Genomic DNA, 23161 nt, shown 5'->3' on the forward strand with positions numbered 1-23161 from the left:
TGAAAACAGCCCTAAGAGCTTCCTCTCATTCATGTTTCTAAACAAGGCAGCTCCTCTCCTCTCCCAGCCTGAAGACTATTATGCATACAGCCGCCTGGGGGTTAGTACAGCTGCCTGGGGGTTAGTACAGCCGCCTGGGGTAAGTACAGCTGCCTGGGGGTTAGTACAGCCGCCTGGGGGTTAGTACAGCCGCCTGGAGGTTAGTACAGCCGCCTGGGGGTTAGTACAGCCACCTGGGGGTTAGTACAGCCGCCTGGGGGTTAGTACAGCCGCCTGGGGGTTAGTACAGCCGCCTGGGGGTTAGTACAGCCGCCTGGGGTTAGTACAGCCGCCTGGGGGTTAGTACAGCCGCCTGGGGGTTAGTACAGCCGCCTGGGGTTAGTACAGCCGCCTGGGGGTTAGTACAGCCGCCTGGGGTTAGTACAGCCGCCTGGGGTTAGTACAGCTGCCTGGGGGTTAGTACAGCCGCCCAGGGTTAGTACAGCCGCCTGGGGTTAGTACAGCTGCCTGGGGGTTAGTACAGCCGCCTGGGGTTAGTACAGCTGCCTGGGGGTTAGTGCAGTGACTCACAGAGATAAGGATCAACAGTTCATAGAGAGTCTCAGAGTAGGATCAGTTTTACCTTTCAGATCATAATGACTAAGATTATATGGACAGGGGCCAGAGGGCACTATGACCCTCTCACATTTCCTCCTTTTATCATAATCTTTGTGTGGTCAGGTCACAGTGGCAGGAGGTGGAGAAACGTGTCAGGCTGTCACTCTGGGAAACAGCCAAGACCAGCAGAACATATTACCATCACTCCATTGTTCCTCTTATTGCAGTGTTATAGAAAGCATTCAAACATGGAAATAAAACCATATGTTTTCAGACACATTTTTTGATTCATGTCTAACACCTGAATGAATCAACAAGTAGCTGCATGTAGACATAATCTTTTCCAAATATATTTTTGAAGGATTTTGAAGATGTCTGCAAGTGGGAGATTCCAGACCTGCCTGTCTTCTTTTACACCAGGTCAATAAACCGAGCTTCCTTCTCTACAATAAGATCCTCACAGAAAACTCTCACCAGCGGCACAGGAACGGCATGTGAGTATGAGTGCGTGTGACACGAAAAACACTTCAACAGTAAGAGTTATATCTGATTGTCACACGATGAGAGGGGGTATACCAACGCACAACAATGTCTGTCAACTGATTTGGGAGTGTGGTCACTATTGGGACCCATAGGGGATGTGGTGTGGCGGTGACACACTGGAGAAGCGTTTTAACTTTTATGTGGCACAGTCCCCATCCTCTCCGGTCCCTAAAGCGTCTTAACTACGCATTACGTCGCTCCTTCCGCTCCGTGGTGGGTAGGATTAGACTTCATAGTTTGCTCATGTACACTGGCTCTATTTTTGATGAGTTAGTATTGGATTACAGGTTCACACGCTAGCCTCTAGACCGCCCGTCGCCGCGACCAATTGCCCCATTCATTCCAAACGCCGGAGACGGCGTCGCCCCTGATTGGTTATCAGCCTTGGGCTAAGAAACTTTCCCACGGCCAGCGCGTGCTGACAACCGGCCAGCCACTCCTCACAGCCGGGACAGACAGCCACAGTGCTTGCGGATGGACGGACGGACACTGGGGTGAGTGTGTCACGAACCGACAGTCTATTGGACCCCTGTCAAACTTATTCATAGAACGGGGTGTGTCTGGGCCATAGAGTTTACTTGCAACTGTGCTGTCACTCAAACTCATGGCTGTCTCGTAATTGGCAAGTTATGGTGCCATGTCCCGCCCCTCCTGGGTGGCAGGCGTGTAGAAATGATACGGTGGGAAGGCTTGGTCCTTCAATCGCATCGACTCGAGGTGTACCTGACAGACGCACAGAGAGTCGGGGAATTGGAAGACGTGGACTTTATATATATACACTGAACTGTACTCTGAACGAGGGAAAAACAGCAGCGGATTAAAATGAAAAGGAATCACGATTTTAGCTCATCGGACAGCGAGCTGGACGAGAACATTGAGGTTGAGAAGGAGAGTGCCGATGAAAATGGGTACGTTTGTGTCCAATATTTGGGTAATTTGGGTTTTTACTGCGTTACTATTATACGTTCCGAATCCTGTTCCAAGTATCTTACCCCTTGCTTTAGTGCTGTTTAAGAAAAGACGTGTGAAAAGCAGAAACTGAATTGCGCAATTTGGTCATTTCCATGGCATTATCTAAGTGGTTCCCAACAAGGGGTACTAGGACCCCTGGGGGTACTTGGCCTATCAACAGGGGGTACTTGAAGACTCATGATACCATAGGCTTACTGTTAAAATGCACGAGGGGGTACTTCAGGGGTACTCCAGACAAAGCAAAATGTATTTGGTGGTACAGTAATTGAAAAAGGTTGGGAACCACTGAAAAATAATACACATTAATATAATAATTGTATGTATTTTTCTTTCAGGAATGTGAGTTCACCCCTTGGGCCGATGTCTCCATCAACAAAAACTCAAGTGAATGCGAGGAAGCGCCGTCGAGGAGTGAGTAACCTACATTTCCCCAATATCTCATTGGAATTCTTGTGCATAAAAGTGTGTAATACGCACGTTTTTACACTAGCTAAATGTTCTCTTTCTGCAATGACTAGATGTTCCAATCTCTCTTACAGATCATTGAAAAACGCCGCCGCGACAGAATCAACAACAGCCTCACCGAGCTGCGTAGACTGGTCCCGAGCGCGTTTGAGAAGCAGGTAAAATCCGATCCGCGGGTCTTTCATAAAACCAACGCCCCATCAACATGGACAGGATACCATATAGTGCTTTGAACTCGTAGAGAAAAATCAAGTGCATACATTTTCCGCACGTTTTCAGAAAATAACGAATAAAAATGTCCAGTTTATATATTCAATGATTTAAAGATATTCAATGCCGTTTTATTTGTTTAATTAATGTGCATTCTGCAATCCTGCAGGGGTCAGCTAAACTGGAGAAAGCAGAGATTCTGCAGATGACGGTGGAACATCTGAAGATGCTTCATGCTGCTGGAGGAAAAGGTACATTATATATTTTAAATACTAGAATAAATAACCATAATATATTCATTATTACGGTAACATGTTTTTGAAGTGCCATAATATTGATTGACTATAAGGTTAGTGATATGGATAATATCTTTCACTTCACTGAGTTGTTCTGGAAACTCAAGCTACTGTATGCACATCTCATTAAATCTTTTAATACATTATTTAGATGTTGAATAACACACCAATAGGTCTACAATAGTCAAAACAGGTCAGGCAGGCTTACTTTAACTCTCTCCCTGGCTTGACACACCCTGGGGCCAATTGATTGTTATTAGTAGACTTCTGTACACTCCCTTAGACATCTGCTCTACTTGTTTGGTGTTATTCGCTGACAACACCTCATTAACCGTTCTTGTTCCCTCTCCCTTCTAGGTTACTTTGATGCCCATGCTCTGGCCACGGACTACCGAGGTCTGGGTTTCAGGGAGTGTCTGGCTGAGACAGCCCGCTACCTGAGCATCATCGAGGGGCTGGACAGCGCTGACCCCCTGAGGATCCGCCTGGTCTCCCACCTGAATAGCTACACGTCCCAGAGAGAGGCCCTCTCCATCTCTGGGCTGGGGCACCTGGCCTGGGGCTCGGCCTTCGGGTCGCCCCCCTCCGCCCACCTGGCCCACCTCCTCCTCCGGCAGCAGCACCATCAACATCAGCAGGGGGCGACGTTACAGTTACCACGGAGCGCCTCCAACAGCCCTCCGTCATCCTCCTCTTCTACTCCTTCATCCTCCTCTCCGATTGAGAGAGCGCCACGTTCCTCGCCCCATGGCCATGCTCCCAGCAGGCTTAGCGGTGCCACCCCCCTCTCTGAGCCCCTCCCCCCGGGACTGAACCTCACCGTGACCTCCTCAGCCGCCGTGACCGCCAAGCTCTCCCCTCCCCTCTCTCTGTCATCCCTCTCCACCCTGTCGGCGTTCCCCTTCCCCTTCAGTGCCTTCCCCCTGCTGTCCCCAAGCACCCCTGCCTACACCCCCTCCAGCCAGGCCAGCCTGGGGAAGCAGCCCTACCGGCCCTGGGGCATGGAGATAGGGGCTTTCTGAACGATCTTTAACCCCCCTCCACACAGACTAAACTGACCATATAGATCAATAGAGGTCGCACCATCACTATGAACTCAACTCAGTTCACCAGCTGAGCAGGACCTTTCCATGGCCAAGACAATGTTTTTCTAGACCTTTCCATGGCCAAGACAATGTTTTTCTAGACCTTTCCATGGCCAAGACAATGTTTTTCTGGACCTTTCCATGGCCAAGACAATGTTTTTCTAGACCTTTCCATGGCCAAGACAATGTTTTTCTGGACCTTTCCATGGCCAAGACAAGATTATGTTTTTCTAGATCCTTCCATGGCCAAGACAATGTTTTTCTAGACCTTTCCATGGCCAAGACAATGTTTTTCTAGACCTTTCCATGGCCAAGACAATGTTTTTCTGGACCTTTCCATGGCCAAGACAATGTTTTTCTAGACCTTTCCATGGCCAAGACAATGTTTTTCTAGACCTTTCCATGGCCAAGACAAGATTATGTTTTTCTAGACTCTTCCATGGCCAAGACAAGATGGAGTTTTTCTATCTCACATCCTATAGAGGATTTCTTAGAAATTGTGTTTCAAATCAAAGTTTGTTGGTCAAACACATCTTTTTCAGATGTTATCGTGGGTGTAGCTAAATGCTTGTGTTTCTAGCTCCAACAGTAAAAACTAGCTAAATGCTTGTGTTTCTAGCTCCAACAGTAAAAACTAGCTAAATGCTTGTGTTTCTAGCTCCAACAGTTATATCTAGCTAAATGCTTGTGTTTCTAGCTCCAACAGTAAAAACTAGCTAAATGCTTGTGTTTCTAGCTCCAACAGTAAAAACTAGCTAAATGCTTGTGTTTCTAGCTCCAACAGTTATATCTAGCTAAATGCTTGTGTTTCTAGCTCCAACAGTAATACCTAGCTAAATGCTTGTGTTTCTAGCTCCAACAGTAATACCTAGCTAAATGCTTGTGTTTCTAGCTCCAACAGTTATAACTAGCTAAATGCTTGTGTTTCTAGCTCCAACAGTAATACCTAGCTAAATGCTTGTGTTTCTAGCTCCAACAGTTATACCTAGCTAAATGCTTGTGTTTCTAGCTCCAACAGTTATATCTAAATGCTTGTGTAGCGGGCTGTTCACTTTTTATATTCTATGATATTATATGATCCATAAAAGGTGGTGGAGGCACGACACTCTTCTCCATTAAAACAGTTTATTGCGAATTAATTAATTAATTCATAATATATAATCTTCAACATATGGCAACAATCCCTCAAACACACTGCAGTGTCCCCGTGTACCTGTATCTCTGCTCAGAGAGTGCAAGTGATCAATGCTGTTTGAGATTCTGCACAGATTATTGTGAACATGCTGACTTCATATGATTACACCAGACAATATATAGTTACAGTAACCTCAATGTGGCCATGGATGTGTTACTCATTTAAAGGTTGACTGTTACATTAACGTTAATGTAACTTAACTTCAGGCTCTTTACTTTATTACAAAAGTAATAATGAATTATCTTTGGTTGACAACCAAAGATAATTTATCTTCTGCTTGGATAGTTCCATTTGTGCCACTGACTTAGTTTGCATTTAATTCCATTTTGTCTACAATTTAATAATTGATATGCTGAATTCACACCTACATCTCAACCAAAAATGTAAGTTAAAGAATAGGAGTAAATCAAATGAAACTTTATTGAAAGAGCATTTAAAGTTTGATTTGATTTAGTCCTATTCTTTTAGTTAGATTTTTGGTTGAGATGGAGACTTTAATACAACATATAAATTATTAATTTGTTAGACAAACTGGAATTAAAGCCAGACTAAGTCAGTGGTACAGATGGAACCATCCAAGCAGAAGATAAATCTCCTTCAAATGTTGATATTTGGTTGCGTTGACAACCAAACACAATTAAATATCACTTTTGAAATACAATAAATATCCTGATAACTTGTCGACGAGTTAACAAATTATATGTTGGATTCACGTCTCAACTCAACCAAAAATCAAAGTTAAAGAATGGGATTAAGTCAGTGCCTCAGATGGAACTATGCAAGCAGGACATACATCTCCTTTAAATGTTGATATTTGTCTCTCTTATTAGATGAATCACAGTCATAACAGATTAATCAGTTGTATAAATAAACAAAATACCTGACATTTTATTCCAATTGGAACTTTGCTGTGCTTTTTAATGGTTGAAAGCGCAGTGATAGACATTTGGGTGACGACTATACCAAAAATCCTACGTTGTGTTTTTCCATTGGAATTTGGTTGTGCTTTTAGATGCTTAAAAGCATAGTGATAACACCTTGTCAATTCAACTAACTTTGGGCTGTGTTTTCGAGTATGTGACTATAGGTTGTAATGTCATTGATCAACGTCTCAACCAAATATTACCCAATTTTCCACGTAGAAAGGATGTGGTGTGCCCAGTGGGAATAATCCCTGTTCCTGTCCCTATCTCTGGCTCTGTCCCTGTGGTGTTCTCTGCTGTGCTGTGAGAGTCAACGCTCGGCATTAGCCACAGCCTCTGGGTCTCTCTCTGTGGCCTCTCTGAGTGTACAGGAAGCTATTAACAACGAGAGGATATCCTGAACAATGGCAGCCTGGCGGGCCCTACCGGGTGGGAGTGGGAAGAGAGGGAGGAGGGGGAGAGAGGAGGACAGAGAGAGAGACGGGAAACAGAGAATAGTGTGGGAAGAGAGGGAGGAGGGGGAGAGAGGGAGGGGAGGAGAGAGGAGGACATAGAGAGCGAGGAGAAACAGAGGGTAGTGTGGGAGGCAGAGAAGGCAGTGTGGGAGAGAGGAGTGTGGGAAAAGAGAGCAGAGGGAGAGATCGAGATGGAGAGGGGAGAGAGGGGAGAGGTAGGAGAGAGAGAGCGGACAGTGCTGCTTTGTCCCAGAGCCATGATTACAGCCCACTCTCCTCCCGGTGTGCTTGACTCCCACGCTCCCCTAAGTTACTTGTGCTGGGCTGCCCGTCAGAGGAATGATAAAACAGCCTCCTCCTTTCATCGACGCTCAGCCAAATTATCCTCTATCTCTCCCACACCCTTTCCCTCCCTCTTTCACTCTTTCTGTCTCCATCCATCCTCATTATAGTTTTTCCTGTATTTCGTTTGCCAGACTTGAAAGGTGATTCTCACCAGTAACTATGGGGGAAGAGTCTACACTACAGTCTCGTGTTTTCTTATGTAACCCCTCAAACCAATGATGGACTTCAATCAATCAATCACATTTATTTATAAAGCCCTTTTTACATCAGCAGATGTCACAAAGTGCTATACAGAAACCCAGCCTAAAACCCCAACTAGCAAGCAATGCAGATTAAGAAGCACGGTGTCTAGGGAAAACTCCCCTAGAAAGGCGGGAACCTAGGAAGAAACCTAGAGAAGAACCAGGCTCTGAGGGGTGGCCCGTCCTCTTCTGGCTGTGCCGGGTGGAGATTATAACAGTACATGGCCAAGATGTTCAAACATTCATAGATGACCAGCTGGGTCAAATAATAATGATCACAGTGTTGTAGAGGGTGCAACAGGTCAGCACCTCAGGAGTAAATGTCAGTTGGCTTGTCATAGCTGAGCATTCAGAGTCTGAGACATCAGGTGCGGTAGAGAGAGAGAGAGTAGAAAACAGCAGGTCTGGGACAGGTAGCACGTCCGGTGAACAGGTCAGGGTTCCATAGTCGCAGGCAAAACAGTTGAAACTGGAGCAGCAGCACGACCTACTACCCTGAGACAAGGCTGAGTTTAGCCCACGAAGATCTCCACCGCACGAGACCGAGGGGGCACCAACCTGGACAGGAAGATCACGTCAGGGACTCAGCCCACTTAAGTGACGTACCCCTCCTAGGGACGGCATGGAAGAGCACCAGTAAGCCAGTGACTCAGCCCCCGTAATAGGGTCAGAGGCAGAGAATCCCAGTGGAGAGAGGGGAGCCAGGCAGGCAGAGACAGCAAGGGCGGTTCGTCGCTCCAGTGCCTTTCCGTTCACCTTCGCACCTCTGCGCCAGACTACACTCAATCATAGGACCTACTGAAGAGATTCATTTTCAGTAAATATTCAAAGGGCGAGACCGAGTCTGCGTATCTCACATGGATAGGCAGACCATTCCATAAAAATGGAGCTCTATAGGAGAAAGCCCTGCCTCCAGCTGTTTGCTTAGAAATTCTAGGGACAATTAGGAGGCCTGCGTCTTGTGACCGTAGAGTACATGTAGGTATGTACAGCAGGACCAAATCAGAGAGATAGGTAGGAGCAAGTCCATGTAATGCTTTGTAGGTTAGCAGTAAAACCTTGAAATCAGCCCTAGCCTTAACAGGAAGCCCTAGACTTAACAGGAAGCCAGTGTAGAGAGGCTAGCACTGGAGTAATATGATCACATTTTGGGGTTCTAGTCAGGATTCTAGCAGCCGTGTTTAGCATAACGGAAGTTTATTTAGTGCTTTATCCGAGTAGCCGGAAAGTAGAGCATTGCAGTAGTCTAATCTAGAAGTGACAAATGCATAGATGACCTTTTCTGCATAATTTTTGGACAAAAAGTTTCAGATTTTTGCAATGTTACGAAGATATTTCAAGAATATCCTTGAAATATTCTTGATATGTTCGTCAGAAGAGAGATCAGGGTCCAGAATAACGCTGAGGTCCTTCACAGTTTTATTTGAGACGACTGTACAACCATCAAGATTAATTGTCAGATCCAACAGAAGATCTCTTTGTTTCTTTGGACCTAGAACTAGCATCTCTGTTTTGTCTGAGTTTAAAATTAAAACATTTGTTTTAAAATATATAGTGAAAACAATAGTGGTCCTGCTAAATGACTTAAATGTAAATGTAAATGTCCTAAAAGAGAACACCGAAACTTACAGTTGATTTGTCAGAGGACAAACCATCCACAGAGACGAACTGATATCTTTCCGACAGATAAGATTAAGGTTTCTAATCTCCCTAAAAGAATGTGTTGATCGATGGTGTCAAAAGCAACACAAGGTCTAGGAGCACGAGGACAGATGTAGAACCTTGGTCTGACGCCATTAAAAGGTAATTTACCACCTTCACGAGTGCAGTCTCAGTGCTATGATGGGGTCTAAAACCAGACTGAAGCGTTTCGTATACATTGTTTGTCTTCAGGAAGGCAGTGGGTTGCTGCTCAACAGCTTTTTCAAAAAAAATTGAGAGGAATGGAAGATTCGATATAGGTCGATAGTGTTTTACATTTTCTGGGTCAAGGTTTGGCTTTTTCAAGAGAGGCTTTATTACTGCCACTTTTAGTGAGTTTGGTACACATCCAGTGGATAGGGAGCCGTTCATTATGTTCAACATAGGAAGGCCAAGCACAGGAAGCAGCTCTTTCAGTAGTTTAGTTGGAATAGGGTCCAGTATGCAGGTTTAGAGGCCATGACTATTTTCATCAATGTGTCAAGAGATATAGGATTAAAACACTTGAGTGTCTCCATTGATTCTAGGTCCTGGTCGTGTAGTGATTCTACGTCCTGGTCGTGTTGTGATTCTAGGTCCTGGTCGTGTTGTGATTCTAGGTCCTGGTCGTGTTGTGATTCTAGGTCCTGGTCGTGTTGTGATTCTAGGTCCTGGTCGTGTTGTGATTCTAGGTCCTGGTCGTGTTGTGATTCTAGGTCCTGGTCGTGTTGTGATTCTAGGTCCTGGTCGTGTTGTGATTCTAGGTCCTGGTCGTGTTGTGCAGACAACTGGACAACTGACCTTTGGAGGAATACGCAGATTCAAAGAGGAGTCTGTAATTTGTTTTCTTGTACGGGGTCAAGTTGTTACAGCACTGCCAACTGTGATCTTTTGTCACCACCTGCTGGTCATATGTGACTCTACAACTGTGGGAGATCACCTATTCTCCTTTGTCTCTTCCATATTTTTATTTATTTCTCAAAACTAATTCAGAGACAGAAATAAACATTCTAGGATAATACATATATAAATCCTTTTTTTTTCTTCATAGGTCCTTTGAATTATTTTTGTCTTAATCAAAGGCAATACAACAAACAAGAATAAGAACAAACAAAGCCAATATCATTCACAGAACCCGAAACCTTTAATTACCACAGCTTGCTCACAAAGATATATGTGGAGGGGGAAAACACACAAACAGGAAGAGAGAGAGACAGCCAGATTCATCACCACAGACAGGACCCTGTGATGTTGCAGACAGGACGCTGTGATGTCATTAGTATGTGACGGATGGTTGGATATACAGCTCCAACATCCTGGCTGGTATAATTAAGCACTAAACCAGAGAAACAGCACACGCGCACACACATCCACCCACCCCTACTGAAACATACACTCTCACACACATCCACCCACCCCTACTGAAACATACACACTCTCTCACACACATCCACCCACCCCTACTGAAACATACACTCTCACACACATCCACCCACCCCTACTGAAACATACACACTCTCACACACATCCACCCACCCCTACTGAAACATACACTCTCACACACATCCACCCACCCCTACTGAAACATACACACTCTCTCACACACATCCACCCACCCCTACTGAAACATACACACTCTCTCACACACATCCACCCACCCCTACTGAAACATACACACTCTCACACACATCCACCCACCCCTACTGAAACACACACCCTTTGTCTTCTATTGTCATGTCAGGATCTTCTAGCAGTTATTATATGTCTGTGTGTGTTGGTTGTTTTCTCACGTCTTACATGTTACCTACTTGTTCTCCTGTGCCATAGTTTGCCGTACACAGTTAAGAGACGACGGTACAATGACTCATTCTCAATAGTGAGAGTCAAACTATGATTCTCCAGAGAGAGTGAAACCTCCGTAGTAGCATTTGGCTTGGTTCCTCTGTGGCACAACATGAAAGAGCTGAGAGGGCCCATTAGCCTATTTAAGGACATGGATGTTACTTAGTGATCTACCATTGCTTATGCGTTAACCGCTATATGAGCTGGTAGCATTCTAGCCACGATTACATTATCTACACGTCTAAGATGGTACATACAGTACATGCTGAGAGAGTGATTGACAGATGACGCTGGGGGGTCTTGGGAACGAGAAAGGACCATAACACCCCTCTGTGACATCACGGTATGAACCAATGGTGTCATGTGACTTCTGCGATGCCCAACTGACAGAATTTAGCAAGCTCCTCTTAAACGACATGTCATGTTTGCCAAATTCCTCAGTCTGTGTATGTGCGTGGGTGTGCGCTTGCATGTGTGTGAATTAACTACTCTATGTAAGAGAGTGGGAGATCAGACAGACAGGAGAGAATCGGCTCATAAAAGCTATAGTATTCTCCTGAAGTCTAACTAGTCTCTCTCCTGGGAGTCAATGAGCAGCCTGCATTATCATCATCCCCACACCGACTGACTGACTGACTGATACAGAAACAGACATGGTCAGAAGATAACCAGCGCAAACGCACGTCGGCTAGCTGGCGAACTCACAACAACACAGAAGCCTTATAGTACGAGAGAAACTGCAAACGATTTTTGTTTGAGAAAAAAATTAAATAAAGTACATCCATAGATAGAGAAAATGCTAAAATGGCACACTGCAATACTTCTGCTGTACTATCCTACTGTATATAACAAAAAAATAAGTATTTACAAAAACAATACCCACTTTAACTTGGTTGGTTTTTCATCTTTTCTTTTTTCAGCATTTGAAATCGAGCAAAAACATGATTTATTAGGGAGGAGTGGGCGACATTTTGGTAATTTGTTTTGCAACCCCCCCATTTGCTAATGCTGTTGGTGTGGGGTTTCCGGTGGGTCCTCCTCCTCACTCTTGGGGGGGGGGGTCTTCTGACGCTGGGGGTGCTGTAGAAGTGGGGTTGTCAGGGGAGTCCCTTGGGAGGGGGCAGGGAGGAGTACAGGGTACAGGAGGGTGGCTGTAGGGGGGTAGGATGGTTTGTGGCGCCCCTCGCCTGCTCACGCTGTTAGCTCTTCCCTCAGCTCTTTGTTCCTGCGCACCACCTGGGCATGCCTCTCCTGAGGACAACACAGAGAGAGATACTGCCATGTTGGAAACCTCTCAATACTGACCCGGCCCTGAGACTCTCTGGTTCAAGTCTGTCAATTTACACTCTCCTTTCAGCTGACATATTCAACTACAATGGCCAGTGTTTCATCCATGAATGATGCCCGAAACCCCTACCGAAAAATATCAAATCCTTCTACCTTGCACAACCTCTTGTCCACTCCCCTGGTCTTGCTGTCTCCACCTACCATCTTTCCCACCAAGTTCTCCTCTCACCTTCTCCTGCAGGCGCTCCATGATGCAGGCCAGGTAGGCCTGGCGGTTCTCCTTGATCTGCTCCATCTTCATGGTCAGCTTCTCCTCTGCCATCTTGCTGAAGTTGCTGTTCTCCTCCATGGCCTTCATCACCACGTCCCTCTCGTGCTCCCGCTTTTCTGCCAGGGCCCTGAGAACCTGGGCCTCCTGGGACTGAAGCGGCGATAGAATAGAATATAGATAGAATAGAGTAGAATATAATATAATCGGGGGAAAAAGTAGAATAGAACAGAATAGAACAGAATAGAACAGAATAGAACAGAATAGAGTAGAATGCAGGATAATCCAAGAAACAAGGTGGGAACGAGAGGGTAAGAATTGGTTTTAGTGTCATTCCTTTGCCTGATGAATATGATAATTGGTTAGTAAGTAAGTAAGTATAACAGTCAAAGTCTAAGCCAAGCCAAGGTATAGGCTAAGAAGGATAGGACAAAGTGTCATATGCTAGCATGATTCAGTGTGATACAGTGACTGAATTAAGTTGTCGGCTTATGCTAAGGGACTCACTCTCCTCCGGTCCTCAGCGGCCTCCAGCTTCTTCTGGATGTCCTCCAGAGAGACATCCTTCTTGGGAGGCGAGGTGACGCAGTGAGCCGTGTCCGACACCGGAGAGGGGGGCTTCAGGATCACCTCGAAGGCCTGGCCAGAGGCACGCTTGTTGATGGGCTTCACCTCCATGCCTGCTACTAGAAGAAGGGAACAGGCAGAGGAAAACCAAAGAGGGAAACTCTAAATCCTGCCTTTGTAGTGATAATATTACCGCCAAATCAAACTTTCACTTTTGTTTGTAATTCCCTCTTGGTTGCCTTTGCTGTAAGTTGAAAGAAACATTTTAAAAAGTCAGGTGACATTTCTGTTTACCTTGGAACTCTCCCACCAGGTTCTTGCGTGTCTCTGGGTACAGGCAGGAGCAGAGGAGAGACAGGACAGACATCTCCTTCATCTTCTCTTTGTACGCTGTGGAGAACACACACACACAGAGACAGACAGACCGTTAACCTACTTTCTCATCCTCATAAATTATCATCTCACATGGCATCGCCATCGTTAGATGTTTAGGAAAATAAATATTCAGCAAATCCTTAAAAATAAAAGAACGCATGATCATCAAAGGCGGTCTAGTCTGGAGAGAAGAATCAGCTTGAGGTTTCTAAGCCCCATTTTATTGGGCTTTGTTTGTGCAGACTGTGAAGGGAAGTGGGATGTGTGTGTGTGTGTGTGTGTGTGTGTGTGTGTGTGTGTGTGTGTGTGTGTGTGTGTGTGTGTGTGTGTGTGTGTGTGTGTGTGTGTGTGTGTGTGTGTGTGTGTGTGTGTGTGTGTGTGTGTGTGTGTGCTGTGTCCTCCTATGCTCTGATCTCCACAGCGGTCGACCACCTCCCCACAGGATTCATTTTCCACAGCGGTCGACCACCTCCCCACAGGATTCATTCTCCACTGCGGTCGACCACCTCCCCACAGGATTCATTCTCCACAGCGGTCGACCACCTCCCCACAGGATTCATTCTCCACAGCGGTCGACCACCTCCCCACAGGATTCATTCTCCACTGCGGTCGACCACCTCCCCACAGGATTCATTCTCCACAGCGGTCGACCACCTCCCCACAGGATTCATTCTCCACAGCGGTCGACCACCTCCCCACAGGATTCATTCTCCACAGCGGTCGACCACCTCCCCACAGGATTCATTCTCCACTGCGGTCGACCACCTCCCCACAGGATTCATCTCCACAGCGGTCGACCACCTCCCCACAGGATTCATTCTCCACTGCGGTCGACCACCTCCCCACAGGATTCATTCTCCACAGCGGTCGACCACCTCCCCACAGGATTCATTCTCCACAGCGGTCGACCACCTCCCCACAGGATTCATTCATCCTCAGCTATGCATTTCATTTTACGCTATTATTTATTCACTTAGCTAGCAGAGTCTGTCGCTATCATTGGTAACATCCAACAGCCATTTAACAGCAGGGATAGCACCTGCAGTCATACTGATTATGGTTGATGTTGCTGAAAGCTACTAGACTGTTCCGGAATCCAAACTGAATTGTTCTTCCATCATGACTTTTAAGTGAATCAATAGTGTTAGAATGCTACAGAGCTGTACTGGCACCCAAAGTGGGATGTGAACCTACTGTAGCATCCCATCAGGGAGCCAGCAGAAAGAAGACATTTACTTCATCCTATTGTACTGCAACAGACAGTCTGGCTATGTCCTCTACCTCTCCTGGCTGCTGTTTATAGTGTACAGTACAGTGTCTGAAGGCACAGTGTACCGCCGGGGCACCTCGACGTGCCAAGTAGAACCCAGCTTATATGATCCATCATCCATCACACGCTGTGGGCTGCAGGGCTGGAATGTGCTACATTGACCCCTGACTGATGTCCCTGGCTGGGAGTCAACACTGAGAAAAGTAAAGCTCTAAGATTTACAGTTGGACATGGAGGAGAGAAGTGTAGCTAGTGCCCATGGACGTTCTGCTGTTGCACATCCGGCCAAACCATCTCCCTGTCTTTCTGTCTGTTTCGAATGAAGTGTATTCTAGCTCCTACAGCAGTGGTGCTGCACCACCAGACAACCCCTCTCCTCTCCCTGTCTCTATCTGTCTGCCACAACAGGCAACTCTCAGCCTAGCAGACGCCACGGGGCATCAGATGACTGACTCTCCGATGGGCTTGTTAACCCCTCCTAGAAGAGAGGGAAGAGAATGAGAGGAGAGCTCAGAGAGGAGGACTGGGTTAGCTCTCTTTGATAGGCGTGTTAACCCCTCCTTTCCAGAAGATGAGGAGGAGGAGGAGAAAAGGGGGACTGGGTTAACCCCTCCTTTCCAGAAGACGTGGAGGAGGAGGAGAAAAGGGGGACTGGGTTAACCCCTCCTTTCCAGAAGACGTGGAGGAGGAGGAGAAAAGGGGGACTGGGTTAACCCCTCCTTTCCAGAAGATGAGGAGGAGAAAAGGGGGACTGGGTTAACACCTCCTTTCCAGAAGACGTGGAGGAGGAGGAGAAAAGGGCGACTGGGTTAACACCTCCTTTCCAGAAGATGAGGAGGAGAAAAGGGGGACTGGGTTAACCCCTCCTTTCCAGGAGACGTAGAGGAGGAGGAGAAAATGGGGACTGGGTTAACCCCTCCTTTCCAGGAGACGTAGAGGAGGAGGAGAAAAGGGTTAACCTCTCCCATAGAGGAGAAAAAGAAAGGGGGTAAGGGGGATGTGAAGAGGAGGAGTTGAGGGCTGATTTGGGCTGGCTGACTCCCACAGGGATCGAGGGTCCTCAGGGAAGGCAAATGGAAGCTGCTGCCTTCAGTGGAGCGGTGGAGGGGATTTTAATCTGTAATTACCGGACCAGACCATCTCTACTGGTGGGTGGTGGAAGTGTGTGTAGGCGTGTGTGTGTGTGTGCATCTGTGCTTAAGTGTGTGTGTGTGTGTGTGTGTGTGTGTGTGTGTGTGTGTGTGTGTGTGTGTGTGTGTGTGTGTGTGTGTGTGTGTGTGTGTGTGTGTGTGTGTGTGTGTGTGTGTGTGTGTGTGTGTGTGTGTGTGTGCATACAAGTGCATGAGTAGGTTCACACACACACCACACTAACAGCCCTGTGCGTGCCGGGAACCACAGACAGCAGCCATTTTCCCTTCAGGACGACTCAGCTTGTCAGTGATGTGAACACTTGGTGGTTCAGTGCAGCAGATAATGCAGGTTAAGTGCTTATTGAGCAGGTCAGAAGATAACTGCGGCTGGCAGCTGTTAGCCTGCTCTCGCCCTGGCCAGCTGTGTGTTTTGGTGTTTAGGGAATGTTGTCAACAGAGTTATACTGGAAAAGATATGTATATTAAATGCATTTGTTCAATGTTTGACCCAATTCTAAACTAAACATTGTTATTCTATTAGGATGCACTAAAAACACACAATTCTACTGTGTATTAATCATAAAGAGAAATCATTTTGTCATCTTTTCAGCAAGTTTTACACTGAGCATCCTCTTCTATTCCCACGGAGATCTCCTCCTCACCACGGAAACAGAGGCAGGTACCATGCTTCCTGTTGTAATCCTTTAGCATGAGACCACAGATCATCAATAACCCCTCCTCCCCTGTCCTGTTGCTCCCGTCCCTCCACCCCAACCCAATATTGTCCTGTTGTCCCCTGTCCATCCAACCCAACCCAATACTGTCCTGTTGTCCCCCGTCCCTCCACCCCAACTCAATACTGTCCTGTTGTCCCCCGTCCCTCTAACCCAACTCAATACTGTCCTGTTGTCCCCTGTCCCTCCACCCCAACCCAATACTGTCCTGTTGTCCCCCGCCCCTCTAACCCAACTCAATACTGTCCTGTTGTCCCCTGTCCCTCCAACCCAACTCAATACTGTCCTGTTGTCCCCCGTCCCTCTAACCCAACTCAATACTGTCCTGTTGTCCCCTGTCCCTCCACCCCAACTCAATACTGTCCTGTTGTCCCCCGTCCCTCTAACCCAACTCAATACTGTCCTGTTGTCCCCTGTCCCTCCACCCCAACCCAATACTGTCCTGTTGTCCCCCGCCCCTCTAACCCAACTCAATACTGTCCTGTTGTCCCCTGTCCATCCAACCCAACCCAATACTGTCCTGTTGTCCCCCGTCCCTCCACCCCAACTCAATACTGTCCTGTTGTCCCCCATCCCTCTAACCCAACTCAATACTGTCCTGTTGTCCCCTGTCCCTCCACCCCAACTCAATACTGTCCTGTTGTCCCCTGTCCCTCCAACCCAACTCAATACTGTCCTGTTGTCCCCCGTCCCTCTAACCCAACTCAATACTGTCCTGTTGTCCCCTGTCCCTCCACCCCAACCCAATACTGTCCTGTTGTCCCCTGTCCCTCCAACCCAACTCAATACTGTCCTGTTGTCCCCCGTCCCTCTAACCCAACTCAATACTGTCCTGCTGTCCCCCATCCCTCCACCCCAACTCAGTACTGTCCTGTTGTTCCCCGTCAATACTGGGGCCTTATAGGTTTCCAGAGTCCAGAGCCCAATAAGCCCAAACAGCAGCCTGACAGCACTGTGTGTGTGTGTGTGTGTGTGTGTGTGTGTGTGTGTGTGTGTGTGTGTGTGTGTGTGTGTGTGTGTGTGTGTGTGTGTGTGTGTGTGTGTGTGTGTGTGTGTGTGTGTGTGTGTGATGGATAAAGCTCATCGGTTAGTTTACAACCCAGCCTTTACTCTACAATATAATCAGTAGAGTAATTACAGCATTCATGAGGGGTTACAGTGAAAATGGGCTACTGAGTGGGATGGTAGGTGGAGAATATTACCAACGAGGGAGGTTTCAGACATTAGTATGCATTGTTGAACACTGAAATGCAGACAAGAGGCCTAACACGCCTGAGCCCAAACGGTTTCTATGTTTCATACCACACCCAAGACTAATGTTCCCTATTTGATGTAATGTCATAGACCTGGACATATATTAGGGTATAATGACTAGTTTAACTAAGGTGCATTCATCAGGTTCCAAACGATAGCCTCTCCTCTCTGGCTGGGATATTGGATTTCATCTTTTGCTTCAGTCGTATACATTTTCTTCTCCAACTATCGATCGGTCTTCAGAAGTGATGAATACAGCTCAATGGCAACAACAGGCACAAGAGTGAGTCTGGCAGAACTGGTTCAGGGATGCACTCAGTGACACTGCAGAGGCTGTGCATGATGAACTCTGGGTGGCGCCATTCTCCCAGAAAGCTTTGGCCCCTGAACACAAAGGCTGGAGAGGAGAAATCTGGTGGCCACACCTAACTCATGGGCTTGCCTAAGAGATCAGACCGTAGGCTGTACCCTACACATAAAACCTAATAATCAGGATCTGAGAATATTTATTAAATCTCTATAATATATCATATAAATGAATGAGGATCTGTTATGTTAATGGATGTGTTATGTTAACAGATCTGAGGATCTGTATGTTAATGTAAGCATGTTTGATGTCCCTAGACAAATCAGAAGCCAAGTGGGCCGAGAGCATTAATTTTGGCTGGTGGTCAATAGGCCTGCAGCTATATGCAATTGGGAGAAGGCTGTGTATGCCACATCTCTCAAATATCCTGCCTGCCTGTCTCTCTTCCTGTCTGCCTGCATGTCTATCTGTCTTCCTGTCTGTCTTCCTGCATGTCTATCTGTCTTCCTGTCTGTCTGTCTGTCTTCCTGTCCATCTGTCTGTCTTCCTGTCCGTCTGTCTGTCTGTCTGTCTGTCTGTCTGTCTGTCTGTCTGTCTGTCTGTTTGCCCCCCTGCAAAAAGTGCATTGATCCCAGACTGTACATATTCTCAAATTAATGTCCATTTCTATTCCAGTCATTGTCATTTATAATATGGTACACAACCAACCCACAGCTGATCCTGCCTGCCGACCTGCCTGCCCTTGCGCCCACCTACAACGTCTATGACGATTATGTACCCCGGAGGGTTTGGCCCACCCCACTCGCCCTGTGTAAGTCTACAACTCAATAATTTAAAAAAACATAACAGGCCGGGCCAGGCCGGGTCATGGTGAACCAGCCCGCTGCTGATGCAGACAGACGTCAGGACCTGACACACTTCCATTTATTGCTGTCTGTCTGCCGGCGCATCTATCCATCAACGACATATTCATCCAGAATAAAAGTAACCCCTTGACCGTCACCATAGAGACAGGCCTCACTCAAAAGGGCACTAAATGCGCATGAATGTGCTCCATTACGCATTACAGAATCTTGGATAGACTTTTACACTTTAAACTCGAGAATGTCTTTAAACATGTATTGTGACTGACGCAGCAATATAATAGATGCCCATACTGTATAAGCAAATCAGGCCCAGCCCATGCAATACAAATAATATCAAGCCCAGCCCATGCAATACAAATGATATCAAGACCAGCCCATGCAACACAAATGATATCAAGACCAGCCCATGCAATACAAATGATATCAAGACCAGCCCATGCAATACAAATGATATCAAGACCAGCCCATGCAATACAAATGATATCAAGACCAGCCCATGCAATACAAATGATATCAAGACCAGCCCATGCAATACAAATGATATCAAGACCAGCCCATGCAATACAAATGATATCAAGACCAGCCCATGCAATACAAATGATATCAAGACCAGCCCATGCAATACAAATGATATCAAGACCAGCCCATGCAATACAAATGATATCAAGACCAGCCCATGCAATACAAATGATATCAAGACCAGGCATGAAATTGCTGGAATATGATGCCACATTTCAACTTCCATCCATTAATTTTCATTGCAATTCGTAATTCTTCACCTGACAGCTTCGGCTTGGATATAAAGTGCACGAACAAAGATACATTTATTCTCAACAATTCCTCTCATCATTCAAATGGATTGAGCATAACATTCTAATTAACGCTAGTCCAGTCTCTATAATAGGATTTGTAACGGGTTAGATTAATTTAGAGCCTTGAAGAGCTGCTCTGCGCTCATGATGAGAGGGAGAGAGACCGGGATGTTGGGTGCGGTCGGTCTGTCTGCATTATGCTGCTGTATGAGCATGTGTCGGGGGCTAGAGCGGCAGGTGCGGCAGCCAGCATCCATCCATGGATTCCCTATCGCGTTCGAATAACCTATCGCAAATGTGCCATTGGATTTCTTCAATCTAGGCTATTTATTCGCATTATGCACAATGTACAATTGGAGATTGAATCTGTCTATAATAAAATATTATTGGGCTAGGCTATTTAATCATAAAGTGTAGCCCACTATCATCATCCGACCCTGTTGATATAAAACAAACACGAATGCACGCAGTTCAGGCTCAATGAAGACAAAAGCAAGATGATTGCACCACTCACAAGTAGAAAATAAAAATATTGTTTGACATGCGACAGACTTTGACCGCTCCCTTGATTCAATGCTTGGCAGTCTTTTGTGCCAAGGTGTCGCCGCTGTTATCTCACACAGGCAGCATCCTCACACACAGTCAAGCAAAACCACCACCCACAGCTCTGTGCCTATCAACCCGTCCCAAAAACACAGACAAATAACGGTAAACCGTTAGCTTACCAATTGCTGTTTTAGCCATGTCTGTCAGTTTGTGCGGCGTTGGTGGTGAAAGAAGTGGGCTATAGGCTACTGGAGGGAACGTGCGTCGCAGTTTCTGGTCGGTGCGTGGAGAGAACGGGGAGCACTGCTGTAAGGCACTGAGTCAGCAAGAACACTGCTATGTGGGGAAAGACAGCACTGCGCGAGACAGCAAGGGGGCTCGTGAATTACGAGCATCTACGTGCTCAAGCAGATTGGCTACCGTGGTCCCCTGACGCGCATCCCCAAAGCAAGAGACGGTCGCTTTTTCCTCTAATGTCCCTTTCTATTGGAGTGTTCAGTCGCCCCTATTAAAGGAGACGGGGTGGCTGTTGCCCCTCTGTTGTTTTTAGGGTGACGCCCGCGAAAAAGGCTTGGCGGAGCTGAACCGCTCCTAATGGCTCTTGTCCATGGTGCTGAAAAGGCATCAGGGAGGAAGGCAGGCTAATAATAGGCTCAACTTAATGGAAATAAACGTTGAAAGTAAATTAAACATCATTTGACCACAATATATAAGGCTAATGTTCCGTGCGTGACCTAACTACAAAGTAACTAATAGGACTGCAGTGAAATCTTAAAATTGATGTATCAATGCAGACAAATACCCTCTCTAGTCTATAGCATATTTCATTGGTATACAATTATTTATTTAAATGGTAAAGCGCTAAATGGCCTTTTACTTAACAGTAACACGTCTTATTCATACGTCTGCATGATAAAAGGCTGGCTGAAAATATAGCCTATCCAAAATTGAAACCTGCAATGTATCTGCCAAAATCTTACTGTGAATGCGCTCTCTACAATGTTCCCTCTCCAACCAGTAGATGGCAGTAGTTAGTTACATTTACTAGTTCCCAGATCTTCTTTACTAGATTTTCAGCCATCAACCAGAGTGGGTTATTAGATAAATAAACCGTAATAATGAATGGGTACATGGGATCACATTCATTTCACATAAGACATTAGTGTGACTTTTTCAAATATTAAAAAAGTATTTTTATGAAAAAGTGTTGGGTATTCCCATTAAAGAGGCTATGGCAGTACTATCTAAAGTTAATAATCAACAAAATAACAAGGAAGACCCAGCCACATCACACCCAAGAGTGAACCAGTATCTGGGCAAAGGCTCGTCATATTCATAGTCTCCTTTGCCCAGATACTGGTTCAACCCAAGAGGTACTGATTAACCATAATGGGCCTCTTTAGGACTGGCTGGATGAGCACCGCACACTCATTTAGGGGAACTGAAATAGATGCACTTCACAGTTCACATACTCTGGTCTCATAACCTCATCATCATCCAGTGAGATTGTGAACTAAACTTTTGAAATGGCAATTTTCAGGAGTGTTCACAGGCACACAGGTTTCCCCTTCTCACAGAACAGGAAATCAATGAGCTAAGGTTCCCTTGTTAGACGTTGAATATATTGAACACAAATATAAATGCAACACAACAATTTAAAAGATATTACTGAGTTACAGTTCATATAAGGAAATCAGTCAATTGAAATAAATTCATTAGGCCCTAATCTATGGATTTCACATGACTGGTAATACAGATATGCATCTGTTGGTCACAGGTACCTTAAAAAAAGGCGTGGATCCGAAAACCAGTCAGTATCTGGTGTGGCCACCATTTGCCTCAAGCAGCACAACACATCTCATTTGCATAGAGTTGATCAGCATGTTGATTGCGGCCTGTGAAATGTTGTCCCACTTCTCTTCAATGGCTGTGAGAAGTTGCTTGATATTGGTGGGAACTAGAACATGCTGTTGCACATGTCGATCCAGAGCATCCCTAACATGCTCAACGGATGACATGTCTGGTGAGTATGCAGGCCATGGAAGAACTGGGATATTTTCAGCTTCCAGGGATTGTGTACAAGTCCTTGCGACATGGGGCCGTGCATTATCATGCTGAAACATGAGTTGATGGTGGCAGATGAATGGCACGACAATGGGCCTCAGGATCTGGTCATGGTGTCTCTGTGCATTCAAATTGCCATTGATAAAATGCAATTGTGTTTGTTGTTCGTAGCTTATGCCTGCCCATACTATAACCCCACCGCCACCATGGGGCATTCTACTCGCGTTGACATCAGCAAACCGCTCGTCCACACAACGCCATACACGTGTCTGTGGTTGTGAGGCCGGTTGGACGTACTGCCAAATTCTCTAAAATGACGTTGGAGGCGGCTTATGGTAGAGAAATTAACAAACAATTCTCTGGCAACAGCTCTGGTGGACATTGCTGCAGTCAGCATGAAAATTGCATACTCCCTCAAAACTTGAGCCATCTGTGGCATTGTGTTGTGTGACAAAACTGCATATTTTAGAGTGGAGTGGCCTTTTATTGTCCCCAGCACAAAGTGCACCTGTGTAATGATCATGCAGTTTAATCAGTTTCTTGCTATGCCACATATGTAAGGTGGATGGATTATGTTGGCAAAGGAGAAATGCTCACTAACAGGGAAGTAAACAAATTTGTGCACAACATTTGAGAGAAATAAGCTTTTGGTGTGTATGGAAAATTTCTGAAATATTTTATTTCAGCTCATGAAACATGAGACCAACACTTTACATGTTGCATTTATATTTTTGTTCAGTATAGTTAAAGGATTTCATCCTAACTAAACTCAACAACTGAGTTCAACCTGACTTTAGAAAGGAGGAGGATGAAGCATCTATTTTCATCACA

The 23161-nt window shown here is 45.9% G+C and overlaps 2 protein-coding genes across 4 annotated transcripts; one reads left to right on the plus strand and one right to left on the minus strand.

Annotated features, from left to right (window-relative positions):
- Positions 1–1568: 1568 nt before the first annotated feature.
- Positions 1569–6260, plus strand: LOC139558665 (hairy/enhancer-of-split related with YRPW motif protein 1-like). Of its 2 annotated transcripts, XR_011671616.1 has the most exons (6): positions 1569–2048; positions 2448–2523; positions 2652–2735; positions 2957–3038; positions 3441–4456; positions 4622–6260. XR_011671616.1 is itself a non-coding variant. In XM_071373952.1 (5 exons), exons 1-5 carry the CDS (start codon positions 1963–1965, stop codon positions 4103–4105), a joined length of 993 nt encoding a protein of 330 aa, XP_071230053.1. In that variant the 5' UTR covers positions 1569–1962; the 3' UTR covers positions 4106–6260. The 2 variants fall into 2 exon arrangements, 1 of the variants encoding a protein (XP_071230053.1); XM_071373952.1 differs by having other exon boundaries at positions 3441–6260.
- Positions 6261–10130: 3870 nt separating this feature from the next.
- LOC139558666 (stathmin-2-like) lies at positions 10131–20823 on the minus strand. Of its 2 annotated transcripts, none has more exons than XM_071373953.1 (5): positions 20446–20823; positions 13267–13362; positions 12913–13091; positions 12367–12558; positions 10131–12101 (listed from the first exon to the last, which is right to left on the minus strand). In XM_071373953.1, the coding sequence occupies exons 1-5, from the start codon at positions 20462–20464 to the stop codon at positions 12042–12044; spliced, it is 546 nt and encodes a 181-aa protein (XP_071230054.1). In that variant the 5' UTR covers positions 20465–20823; the 3' UTR covers positions 10131–12041. The 2 variants fall into 2 exon arrangements, with proteins under 2 accessions (XP_071230054.1, XP_071230055.1); XM_071373954.1 differs by having other exon boundaries at positions 12913–13088; positions 20446–20800.
- Positions 20824–23161: the final 2338 nt, after the last annotated feature.

The sequence above is a fragment of the Salvelinus alpinus genome, chromosome 29 (genome assembly GCF_045679555.1).
Source record: "Salvelinus alpinus chromosome 29, SLU_Salpinus.1, whole genome shotgun sequence".
NCBI classification, from domain to species: domain Eukaryota; kingdom Metazoa; phylum Chordata; class Actinopteri; order Salmoniformes; family Salmonidae; genus Salvelinus; species Salvelinus alpinus.